Genomic DNA, 12,691 nt, shown 5'->3' with positions numbered 1-12,691 from the left:
TTTCTTGCTGACAAGTGGGTCTATTAAAGCTGACAAAAGCTGCCAGAAGACAATCGATCAGCGTTTGAAAGTGTAGGCGGATTAGACACTCGAAATTCCCTCTTGGAGTCAGCAGAAGTGAGGCAGAGAGGTTCAGACTGACAGCCCATCGAACTGCCTCTCCGATACACAGAGCTGCTGATCCATTAGACAGAGGCCAGGGGCTTAGAGTGAGGAAAGCTCTCATCTCCCTCAATCACAGTCAGATGGAGATAGTGACACGATTGCACTGCTGGCAGGACGGGCCAGGAACAGGTCCAGAGACACTGAGGCAGCAGTGCAGTGCCACAGGTAGCTGGGGACTCAGGGACTGGGAGACGCTCTGAGACCAGAGTGAGATGTTAGAGTGAGATGTTTGAGTGCTCTGAGACCAGAGTGAGATGTTAGAGTGCTCTGAGACCAGAGTGAGATGATAGAGTGAGATGTTAGAGTGAGATGTTTGAGTGCTCTGAGACCAGAGTGAGACTAGAGTGCTCTGAGACCAGAGTGAGATGTTAGAGTGAGATGTTAGAGTGCTCTGAGGCTAGAGTGAGATTTTAGAGTGAGATGTTAGAGTGCTCTGAGACCAGAGTGAGATGTTAGAGTGAGACTAGAGTGCTCTGAGACTAGAGTGCTCTGAGACTAGAGTGAGATGTTAGTGAGATGTTAGAGTGAGATGTTAGAGTGAGATGTTAGTGTGAGATGTTAGAGTGACATGTTAGAGTGCTCTGATACTAGAGTGAGATGTTAGAGTGCTCTGAGACCAGAGTGAGATGATAGAGTGAGACTAGAGTGAGATGTTAGAATGCTCTGAGACTAGAGTGAGATGTTAGAATGAGACTAGAGTGAGATGATAGAGTGAGATGATAGAGTGAGATGTTAGAATGAGATGTTAGAATGAGACTAGAGTGAGATGTTAGAATGCTCTGAGACTAGAGTGAGATGTTAGAATGCTCTGAAACTAGAGTGAGATGTTGCTCTGAGGCTGTTTGGGGTGTTTCAGGAGCAGTGGATCAGTCGTGAATACAGAGATGCCCTCTACCCTCTCCTGGGCCTCATGATCAACCTCTCCTCTGATCACTCCCCAGCCATCCAGGTAGGACACACACACACGCACACACGCACACACGCACACATGCGCACGTGCACACGACACGCACACGCACACACTCACACACACACACACACACACGCACATGCACACGCACACACACATGCATACACACACTCTCTCTCTCTATTTATTTTATACAAACACACACACACACACACACACACACACACACACACACACACACACACACACACACACACACACACACACACACAAACAAACTTGCTTACTCTCTCGCTCCCTCACACACACAGACATACACACACACACACACACACATCCATACATGCACATGGGTGCACATACACACACGTACAGTCCTGGGTGTATATCTGTTGCTATGAGGGTAAAATAGAAGTGAAAATTGGCTACTGTTTCTCTCCTTCGCACTCTTAGTGTTTATGCCTCTCCCTCTCTCCCTCTCCTCTCCTCTCCTCTGCTCTCTCCTCTGCTTCTCTCCTCTCCTCTCCTCTTCTCCCTCTCCTCTCCTCCTCTCCCTCTCCTCTCTCCCTCTCTCCTCTGCTCCCTCTCCCCTCTGCTCCTCTTCTCCCTCTCCTCTCCTCTCCTCTCTCCCTCTCCTCTCTCCCTCTCTCCTCTGCTCCCTCTCTCCCTCTCCTCTCTCTCTCCCCTCTGCTCCTCTTCTCTCCTCTCCTCTCCTCTTCTCCCTCTCCCCTCTCCCTCTCCTCTCTCCCTCTCTCCTCTGCTCCTCTCCTCTCTCCCTCTCCTCTCTCTCTCCCCTCTGCTCCTCTTCACCCTCTCCTCTCCTCTCCTCTCCTCTCCTCTCTCCTCTGCTCCCTCTCCTCTCTCCCTCTCCTCTCTCTCTCCCCTCTGCTCCTCTTCCTCCTCTCCTCTCCTTTTCTCCCTCTCCTCTCTCCCTCTCTCCTCTGCTCCTCTTCTCCCTCTCCTCTCCTCTGCTCCGTCTCTCACTGTCCTTCTGCTTCTCTCTGTTTTTCTTTCTAAAAATATCTCTCCTCCCCACTCTCTCCATCCCTCTCTCTCCCTCTCTCCATCCCTCTCTCTCTCCCTCTCTCCTCCACCCCCCTTTCTCCGCTCTTTGTTTCTCCCTCACTTTCTCTCCACCCCAATCTGGATCCCTCTTCCCCCTCACTCTCCCTCTCTCCTCTGCTCCCTCTCCTCTCTCTTCCCCCTCACTCCCTGCTCCGTGTTCACTCCATCCCTCTCTTTTTGTTTCTTTCTCCTCTCTCTTTCACTGTCTTTCTCCTCCCATCTCTCTTTTTCCCACTCTCTCCTCCCATCTCTCTTTCATCCTCCCTCACATCTCGCGCTCCGTCCTCATATCTCTCTCCCCCCCCCTCCCTCCCTCCCTCTCTCTCTCTCTCCCTCTCTCTGTGTCCCTCCCTCTCTCTCTCTCTCTCTCTCTCTCTCTCTCTCTCTGTGTTATCTCTCAGGACTGTGCTGTTGTGTGTAGCAGCAGGTGTTGTGATTTGCTGACTGATCCCAGTGGAGGCATCATCACGGTGAGACACTGAATTTCACACCAGTGAGCCACACACACACGACCTCCGCTCCACACAGCCTGCTCTGGGCTCGAAGCACACACATACACACACATACACACACACATATGCATGTACACAGCCAGAACACACACACACACACACACACACATATGCATGTACACAGCCAGAACACACACACACGCTCACACTCACACACAGACAAACGCCCCACTTTCACACACACACACACTCACACACAGACAAATGCCCCACTTTCACACACTCACACACACACCAATTACAAATAGACACAAAGACATGCTTACACACATGGACCAAACTCAAATACACACACATACTGTGAAGCCCTAGGTTCTGTGGCCCAGCTTACCGTCTCACTCATCACAGAGCAGGAGAAAAAGAGGGAGAGAGGGAGAAAGAGAGGAAGAGAGAGGAGAAAGAGAGATATAGAGAGGGAGAGAACGAGAGAGAGAGGGAGAGAGGAAGAGAGAGAAGGAGAAAGAGAGATATAGAGAGGGAGAGAAAAAGAGAGAGAGGGAGAGAGAGAGGAAGAGAGAGAAGGAGAAAGAGAGATATATAGAGAGAGAGGGAGAGAGAGAGGAAGAGAGAGAGGGAGAGAGAGATAAGGAGAAAGAGAGAGATAGAGAGGGAGAGAACGAGAGAGATAGAGAGGTTTAACTCTCATTGTGTACCTTTGTCAAGTGACTACATGAATAAAGCACATCCAACACCACAGACAGCACATGCAGCACACACACGTCACGCTCCAATTTCCAATTCCAATTTGTTTATTTGATCAAGAGGGACAGTGTACATGAATGTAAATGCACCCAATTATAGCCAAAAGGCTAGTTTCCATTGGCAGTCCCCCTGCCAGAGTGGCAAGATTGAGGGAGAAATTGCAGCATAACACGAGGAGAGGGGAGGAGAGAAAAAAAGGCAACCCCCAGACTATGCTCCTAGAGGAGTACAGTGTGGGGACAGGAAACACACCTCAGCACATACTCTCAGACACTCGCTTGTTCATCTGTGTTCATGCTGAGCGTCCAATCACCCCCTTGTTGCCCCCTGTGATGGGTGTTAGAGTGGCCATCTCTGATCACCTCCTTGTTGCCCCCTGTGATCGATGTTAAGAATGGCCATCTCTGACGCCCCCCCCCCCCCTCTCTGCTCCTTATGAAGTGTGTGAGTCGCCATCTCTGATCACCTCCTTGTTGCCCCCTGTGATCGATGTTAAGAATGGCCATCTCTGACGCCCCCCCCCCCCCTCTCTGCTCCTTATGAAGTGTGTGAGTCGCCATCTCTGATCACCTCCTTGTTGCCCCCTGTGATCGATGTTAAGAATGGCCATCTCTGACGCCCCCCCCCCCCCTCTCTGCTCCTTATGAAGTGTGTGAGTCGCCATCTCTGATCACCTCCTTTTTGCCCCCTGTGATCGATGTTAAGAGTGGTCAACTCTAATCACCCCCTTCTCCCTGCTCCTTTAGAAGGGTGTGAGTGGCCATCTCTGATCACCCCCTTCTCTGCTCCCTTTGGAGGGTGTGAGGGGCTGATTGGGAGAGACCTGGAGGTGAAGCTGCCCCGTCTGCTCCTCCTTCTCCCCCTTCTCCTCCTTCTCCTTCTCCTCCTTCTCCTTCTCCCCCTCCTTCTCCTTCTCCTCCTTCTCCTCCTCCTCCTTCTCCCCCTTCTCCACAGCTGCACCTCCTTCTCCTTCTCCTCCTTCTCCTTCTCCTCCTCCTTCTCCCCCTTCTCCACAGCTGCACCTTCTCCCCCTTCTCCTCCTTCTCCTTCTCCTCCTCCTTCTCCCCCTTCTCCACAGCTGCACCTTCTCCCCCTTCTCCTCCTTCTCCTCCTTCTCCTCCTCCTCCACAGCTGCATCTCTCCATCAGTGGGGTTCTGTCCTCTTCACCCTGCTGATGAGGGCTGGAGCTCTCCATGGTCCTGAACACTAACATGGACCTCCAGTGCAGCCTGCACTCAAAAAAATAAGTTGTTCAAATTACTTAATATTGTTATGTCAATGATTTCCACATAACTGAGTTGTGTTCAAACTAATGTAATACTATTATTACAGAGGAAATAACTAACTTATGTGAAACCAACAAGACTGTATTAAGTAATTGCAATATTATTTGGTCAAGTTAGCCTTAATTGATCAGGCAGTGTTCATTTAACTAAACAGACCTTCATTACACTGACCTAACTCACTTATGTAATTCTAACTCAACTGGATTTACTAACACCAACTGAACAACTCCTTGTAGTTCCAACTTAACTGACTTGAATAAGCAGTACCTAAATGGTTTTCATTGTTATAAAGCCTAGTTATGTCAACAATTTCCACACAATGTAGTTATGTAAGTTCAAATACCAACAAACAAGGCTGACTTCAGTCAGTTTATTGTTGCACAATGATGCACACGTGCATGTATTAGGTGGCGACACAGGACACACACACACTCAGGCGGAGGTCGCCGTGAATTTGACTTCTGCATTTCCCCATCCCGGATTGTCCTTCCTCCAGGACCCCAGGAGCAGTGGGCAGCTTTTAAGCGCCCAAGTGAAGTGAACCGTCCATCTTGGTCAGGGATTGATAGGAGAGTGTGCTGTTCTTGTGGACACGGGGAGAACATGCAAACTCCACACAGAAAGGCCCGGAAGATACGTAGCCCACCTGAACACTGAAGGTTTGGGGAGGACCTGCCCCCCGAACCAACAGTGGCCCATGCGGGAAACGAACCCATGACCTTCTTGCTGTGAGGCAGCAGTGCAAGCACCTGAGCCACCATGCCATAGCTTGGTTCTGTAATATTATTTATTACCAATGGAAAAAGACATTAATCATGTGCTATCAACGTGATATCATTCAACACATACCAAACTCTGGGTGTGGTAAAGAAAGCATTATTAGTTTTATATAAAATTATTATTTATTAGTAATTGAGCTTTTACATGCATCTTCAAGGACTGTCAGGCAAATCATCTATATTTAGTATAGTCAGGTAGCATTTTGTTAATTGGCTAGCTCGTTAGCTAGCTAACATGTACTCGTATATGCTTGATTTTCGTAAGACAAATACAGTAGGACCAGCAATATCACTCTTAAACCATGCACTAATGTTTCAATATCACAGAATAAAATATACCAGCTGGGTAAGACCGTGACCTCCAGCACATTAATTTGAACACAGCATCACACTCAAAGTGGAGTCAGCTTCTGAGCATGTGCAATGTAAGACCTACAGAAACCTATCAAGGACATTCTTGTATAGAGGTGATTGTGCCATTCACTCAACAGTGTTATGTTGAATTAACCTAGCTGGATTCTTTTGCTTTAACAAGTTTTCATTTTAAGTTAGACTTACTAAAGTGGACTAGATTTAGAGGTGATTGTGCATTTTAAGTTAGACTTAAGTTAGACTTACTAAAGTGGACTAGATTTTAGAGGTGATTGTTCATTTTAAGTTAGACTTACTAAAGTGGACTACATTTTAGAGGTGATTGTTCATTTTAAGTTAGACTTACTAAAGTGGACTACATTTTAGAGGTGATTGTGCCATTCACTCAACAGTGCGTTAACAAGTTTTAATTTTAAGTTAGACTTACTAAAGTGGACTAGATTTTAAAACCAAACACAGAAATGTTAATTAAATTGAATATAAGTATATTTGTTTGATTCAGCAACTCACAGAGTTCACTTTTTTGAGTGTGGGGTGCCACAGCATGCGCGTGCACACACACACACACACACACACACAGACACACACACACACACACACACACACAGACACACACACACACACACACACACACACACACACACTACACACACACACACACACACACACACATTGTATTGACGCTCAGCCTCTTTCAGAAATCCCTGAGATAAACCCCCCTGCTGCTGGGCTATCCATCCTGCATTCTGCTAGTGTTCCATGATGGACCCACACACACTCCACACACACACATTCTGCTAGTGTTCCATGATGGACCCACACACACTCCACACACACACACATTCTGCTAGTGTTCCATGATGGGCCCACACACACTCCACACACACACACATTCTGCTGGTGTTCCATGATGGACCCACACACACTCCACACACACACACATTCTGCTGGCGTTCCATGATGGGCAGCCCCACCTCAGGCGGAAGGATCCCTGTGTGAGTCATGTTGAGTTTTAAACCATACTCCGGCTCTCACTGGGCCGTTTCCCCTTCCTGACTCGTTAATGTAACGATCAGCAGTAAACTGTCCGGCTGCTCCTGCTCACAGCGTATCTGTGTGAGTTTCAAAGGGTTTTTTATGGCTGCGTTTAAACAGAGGAGCTGTTAAATCAAACACACACTAGGAGCAGTAAGCAATTGGCACACACACATACAGTAGTAGTGAGCACACACACACACAGCCAGACAGCATATGTCGGCCCAGCGGTGGATTTTGGTCGGCACAGAGTACTTAAGTATTCAAGCAGTTCGAGTTCAGTTCCGAACTCCTGTCTCGGTGAAATGGTTACCTACTCCACGTAATAACCCCTCCTGAGAATCTCAAGTTTTACACTTGACAAAAGTATCGATCGCACAACAACAATTATTTAAACGGAGTGACTCCATATTTCATATTCAGAGCGAAGTGAATAATCCCAAATGGCGAATAAACCAAGCAAAAATTCAAATAATATTCTGAAACTTTCGAAACTATCAGATGAGTTGTTCTCACTGTCTACCTTGATGAATTCCCCTTTAGCACTTCCAAGGTCAACGCAAACCAGGTGGCCAGCAAGCCCATAGGGCTTGGACTAGTACATTGGTACGAGTCGGACCCCTGACAACGGCTTCTCACCCGATCGAGCATGTTGAATCAGCGACAGAGCGCTTTGGCTAGAGAGATCACTCTCAGTGACGAAATATTGTAGAACATTTAGTCATTTAGCAGACGCTTTTGTCCAAAGCGACTTACAAGGGAAAGAACAGTCAAGCTACGACCAATAGAGACCTGAATAGTATTTTACATAAGAAACAGAAAAAGTGCAGGAATGTAACTGCTGTAAGTGCAAGTTAAGTACTAGTAGAAGTGCAAGAAGAAATATCATATTATATTATAGAAATATGCTGAAATTTGACATGAACATTTTGTTCATAATTGACATGGTTTTCAATGTAATGTTCATGTTGACGACATGACAAGATGATCCAGAACATCTCAGAAACAAATAAGTGCTTACAGTGTACAGTGTTCATGATGTTCAGTAAGTGCTTACAGTTTAGGGTGTGCATGATGTCCATGTTTGTGAATGCAGATGTTCAGAGTCTGTTACACTCCCGTGTATCCAAGGAGAGAAGTAACTCGTCTTTGCCCTGAAAAACAGCTGTGAATACATTTTTGTGTGTGTGTGTGTGTGTTTGTGCGTGTGTGTGTGTGTGTGTGTCTGTGTGTCTGTGTGTGTGTGTGTCTGTGTGTGTGTGTGTGTTTGTGTACGCAGAGGGCAGTGGGCTTGTTGAGCAGACTTCTCCCCCAGTCTCCCGCTGCTCTCGAGGCGGCTGTGCAGTTTGGAGTCGTGAAGAAACTGCTGAAGATCCTTAAGGTGCCGTTAAGCTCTTTTACAAGAATCACTAATACATCACTATTACATCACTATTGCATCACTATTGCATCACTATCGCATCACTATTACATCACTATTACATCACTATTACATCACTACTGCATCACTATTACATCACTATTACATCACTATTACATCACTACTAACTAACTGACTGCAGTGTGTTGGGGCCCCTGTGTTGCACACTAACTGTGGTGTTTGTCTCCCTTCCTCAGGCCCCGGGGCAGGACAGCACTAAGTACTCCATCAGAGCCCTGGCTCAGTGCACGGCGGGCAGCCTGGACGCGCGGCAGCAGCTGGCCTCCATGGACAGGAGTGAGTCTGCTGAAGCACCTCGCCTGGGAGTTGGGATTTATGAACTGCCTTGCTCTTGCTCTTTCTGAAGAAAGTCTGTGTGTTTGTGCAAGTGTGCGTGTATGTGCCTCTCTGTATGTACTCTATCTGTGTGTGTGTGTGTGTGTGTGTATCTGTATGTGTGTCTGTATATATCCATTTGTGTTTGTATTTACATGTATGCGTGTGTGTGTGTGTGTGTGTGTGTGTTTTCTGTATGCGTGTGTGGGTGTGCTTTCTGTATATGTGTGTGTGTGTGTGTTTTCCTGTATGCTTGTGTGTGTGTGTGTGTGTGTGTGTGTGTGTGTGTGTGTGTGTGTGTGTGTGTGTGTGTGTGTGTGTGTGTGTGTGTGTGTGTGTGTGTGTGTGTGTGTGTGTGTGCAGGGCTGCAGGTGCTGAGACGTCTGGTGTGTGAAGGTGATGAGAGCGTGGCAGGGAATGCTGCCCTGTGTCTGGGCCACTGTGTGTCTGTGCCCGGCGTTGCCCGCGGGCTCCTGGAGACCGACTGCATCCTGCTGCTGTTGCGCCACGCCGCCGCCGACGCCAACGCTGACGCCCTGCAGCGCAACGCGGCCATCGCCCTCGCCAGGCTGTGCCAGGCCGATCCCCAGTAAGCAGCGCTGGCACCTTTACCTCCGTCTCTCTGCCTCTCACCTATAGGCTGCCACCTGCAGATCACAGATCGTCATGGAGACCAGGGAGGAATCACACACTCACACACACACACACACTCACACACACACACACACACACACACACTGTGCAGACGGCAGACGGCAGACCATGGGGGCTGTAAGCGGCTCTGAAGCAGACACAGGGGGCGTCTCAGTGGGCCGAGGGCAGGTGGGCAAGAGAGACGCTCTGGGGCAGTTTCATGCTTTATGCGTCTCACAGTGCAGAGGCAGACAGTGTCTCATACGCCCCATCGTCTATGAACAAATCTACAGGGGGAACAGCAATGTGTGTGTGTGTGTGTGTTTGTGTGTGTGTGTGTGTGTGTGTGTGTGTGTGTGTGTGTGTCTCACCACCTGCCTTCCTGACCACCTCTTTAAAAAGCTGATTTGCTGGTCTTGGGTGATGTGGGATTGGGGAAGCTTTCAATGCAGTCAGTTTTGGGTCCATTTGCAAAGGCTATAGCTGAGTGCTGGAGATTATCTCTCAGCAGGGCAGTGTGCAGTCTTACAGTCTCACTCACACACACATCTTTTAAACACACTCACACACATACACAGGAAGACATGCTGTAAACACACACACACACTAAAAGTTATAGGGCTGTTTTAAACACACACACACACACACACACACACACACACACACACACATACATTCATGCCCTCTCTGCATTCACACAACATGGCTGCACTTCAGATGCAGGGCGTCCTCTCACAGCACCTCATCACAAGCCGTGCACCTCAGAAGGTAATCACGCGCTGTGCTGTGCTGTGCTGTGCTGTGCTGCAATCAGACGCAAACCCTCTGAAAGCGGGGGGAAAGCAAGCTCCCTGCCCTGTGTGTTTTTTTGAGTAGGTGTTGTGATCCTCTGTGAGTTTTGATCTGCAGTGCCCTGTGATCATGCTGTGTGTGTGTGTGTGTGTGTGCAGAGAATCTGTGTAGTTTCAGAGAAAATACACACAGCAACATGTCTGTGTGAAGATGAAGCTTGAGACTGCGCTCATTTTCAATGCTGATGCTCGTGTCGGGACCAAGGAGGTCTGTTGGATTCTAGGGGAATTTTATTGTGCTGTATTCAAGCTCTATACGGGCTGTAATGTTCCCTCATAAAACATCAGTGTAGTCCAGATCCGTATCCAAACCCAGTCCAGTGTACTAGTGATCCGTATCCAAACACAGTCCAGTCCAGATCCAAACCCAGTCCAGTGTACTGGTGATCAGTAGCTTATACACTTAACTTAACTCACAGTAGAAAAACAATACACATAGGGAGAACATGTTCACAGGGAGAAGGGTGTATACAGATATTATACAGATATTACAGTGTGCATTGATTGTGTCAGTGTTGATGTCCACGAGGAAAGTAGTGCAAAGACTGCAGAGAGATAGTGTTCATGTGCTTATGTGGATAGTGCAAGGATAGAGTACTTGTGTTTGTGTGTGTGAGGATAGTGCAAAGTGATATAAATAGTACAGTCTGTGCAATGGGCTAGTATAGCCAGTAAAAAGAGTAAAAAGATGGACAGTGGGATGGAAAAATGAAGAGCTGAGAAGAGGAGGGGAGACTGAGGTAGACTCATGCAGAGAAGTCCATCTCCCTCCCCCTCCCCTTCTGCGTGGCGTTGTAAAGTTGTATTGCCCTGGGGACAAAGGACTTCCTCAGCCTGTCCGATGAGCATGACAGTGACAGGAGTCTGCCACTGAAAATGCTCCTCTGTCCGTTAAGAGTACTGTGTAGTGGGTGGTGGTCATTGTCCAAGATGGTCAGCAGCCTACTCAATGTCCTTTTCTCCGCCACTGATGTTAGGCAGTCCAGTTCCATGCCAACAGCTCCTGCCCTTCTCACCAGCCTGTCTAGTCGCCCTGATGATCCGTATCCAAGCCCAGTCTAGTGTACTGATGATCCGTATCCAAGCCCAGTCTAGTGTACTGATGATCCGTATCCAAGCCCAGTCCCCGGGTCCCACCGCTGCCCCTGAGGGCACCCCCTCCCTGTGTGTTCAGATGAAAGACAAATAGATAAATTCATCATTTTGCTGTCAAGCAGCGTTGAAATTGGCTGTGATTAGGGTTCAAATGTTCAGCGTTCCACATCCTAAATGCTGCTCTAATCAGGAGCCACTGATTCTACTCTCTCTCTCCATCCCCTCTCTCTCCCTCTCTCTCTCCATCCATTCTCTCTCTCTCCATCCTCTTTCTCTCTCCCTTCTCCCTCCATCCTCTCTCTCTCTCCCTTCTCTCTCACTCCATCCTCTCTCTCTCCCTCTCCCTCTCCATCCATTCTCTCTCTCTCTCCATCCTCTCTCTCTCTCCCTTCTCTCTCTCTCTCCCTCCATCCTTCCTCTCTCTCCCTCTCTCTCTCCCCTCTCCTCAGGCACATGGTGAGACTGCGGGAGCTCCATGGACTAGGGATCCTCCACTCCTGTATGAAGCTCATCGCCTGACCAGCATCCCACCCAGAGCACCGCTCTCCTGCAGTACTGCCCCCTCTGGAGCGGATCCCACCCAGAGCACAGCTCTCCTGCAGTACTGCCCACCCCTGGAGCAGATCCCACCCAGAGCACAGCTCTCCTGCAGTACTGCCCCCTCTGGAGCGGATCCCACCCAGAGCACAGCTCTCCTGCAGTACTGCCCACCCCTGGAGCAGATCCCACCCAGAGCACAGCTCTCCTGCAGTACTGCCCACCCCTGGAGCAGATCCCACCCAGAGCACAGCTCTCCTGCAGTACTGCCCCCCTCTGGAGCGGATCCCACCCAGAGCACAGCTCTCCTGCAGTACTGCCCACCCCTGGAGCAGATCCCACCCAGAGCACAGCTCTCCTGCAGTACTGCCCACCTCTGATCTGTCTCTGGAGTGGATCAACCCCCACGATTGGTTCCGATGACTCATCTTCAGGAAGACCGAACCGAAGGGGCCAGAGGGCCAGAACACACACAGCTGCAGCAGTGATGGATGATGGATGATTTTCCCTCCGTTTCAGATATCTCATCATCGTCATCTCAACTGTGTGTCATAACGAGTCCCCAATGTTGTGTTTTTGTTTACTTCCATCTGGTGGCCTTGCAAACTAATAAACAGATCTTCAGAGGAGGAGTGTGACTCATATGTGTGGATGCTCCCGCTCCGCTCCCGCTCCCGCTCCCGCTCCCCCTCCCTGCACTCAGAGTTCAGTGATACAGTGAGTTTAGTGAGGCTGAGGTAGGATGGAGAATCAGAGTTCAGTGATACAGTGAGTTTAGTGAGGCTGAGGTAGGATGGAGAATCAGAGTTCAGTGATACAGTGAGTTTAGTGAGGCTGAGGTAGGATGGAGAATCCCTCATCCTGCTCCACAGGAGCGCTGAACACTCGGGCTCAGATTGAAAGGCATACCAGTGGAATCCTTCCCCTTGTGTTGACAGAAGATGTTTACGACCATCTCTGTTTACCCTGCGCGCGCATGTGTGTGTGTGTGT

General features: G+C 48.9%; 1 protein-coding gene across 2 annotated transcripts in view; it reads left to right on the top strand.

Annotated features, from left to right (window-relative positions):
* Positions 1–12,328, top strand: part of ttc12 (tetratricopeptide repeat domain 12) — a 34,886-nt gene extending 22,558 nt beyond the window's left edge. The window contains exons 16-22 of one of the 2 annotated variants that reach the window (XM_031584290.2): positions 1,022–1,114; positions 2,542–2,610; positions 8,107–8,208; positions 8,445–8,544; positions 8,947–9,172; positions 11,612–11,686; positions 11,935–12,328. In XM_031584290.2, coding sequence (XP_031440150.1) covers positions 1,022–1,114; positions 2,542–2,610; positions 8,107–8,208; positions 8,445–8,544; positions 8,947–9,172; positions 11,612–11,681 — 660 coding nt within the window. In that variant the 3' untranslated portion in view covers positions 11,682–11,686; positions 11,935–12,328. Of the gene's footprint in view, positions 1–1,021; positions 1,115–2,541; positions 2,611–8,106; positions 8,209–8,444; positions 8,545–8,946; positions 9,173–11,611; positions 11,804–11,934 lie in introns of those variants that run through there. The other variant, XM_031584291.2, reaches the window with a different exon arrangement.
* The last annotated feature ends 363 nt before the right edge of the window (positions 12,329–12,691 follow it).

This window comes from Clupea harengus, chromosome 17 (assembly GCF_900700415.2).
Source record: "Clupea harengus chromosome 17, Ch_v2.0.2, whole genome shotgun sequence".
In the NCBI taxonomy this organism is placed as follows: domain Eukaryota; kingdom Metazoa; phylum Chordata; class Actinopteri; order Clupeiformes; family Clupeidae; genus Clupea; species Clupea harengus.
The sequence above is the reverse complement of the archived record's forward strand: the minus strand, read 5'-3'. Positions and strand labels throughout refer to the sequence as shown.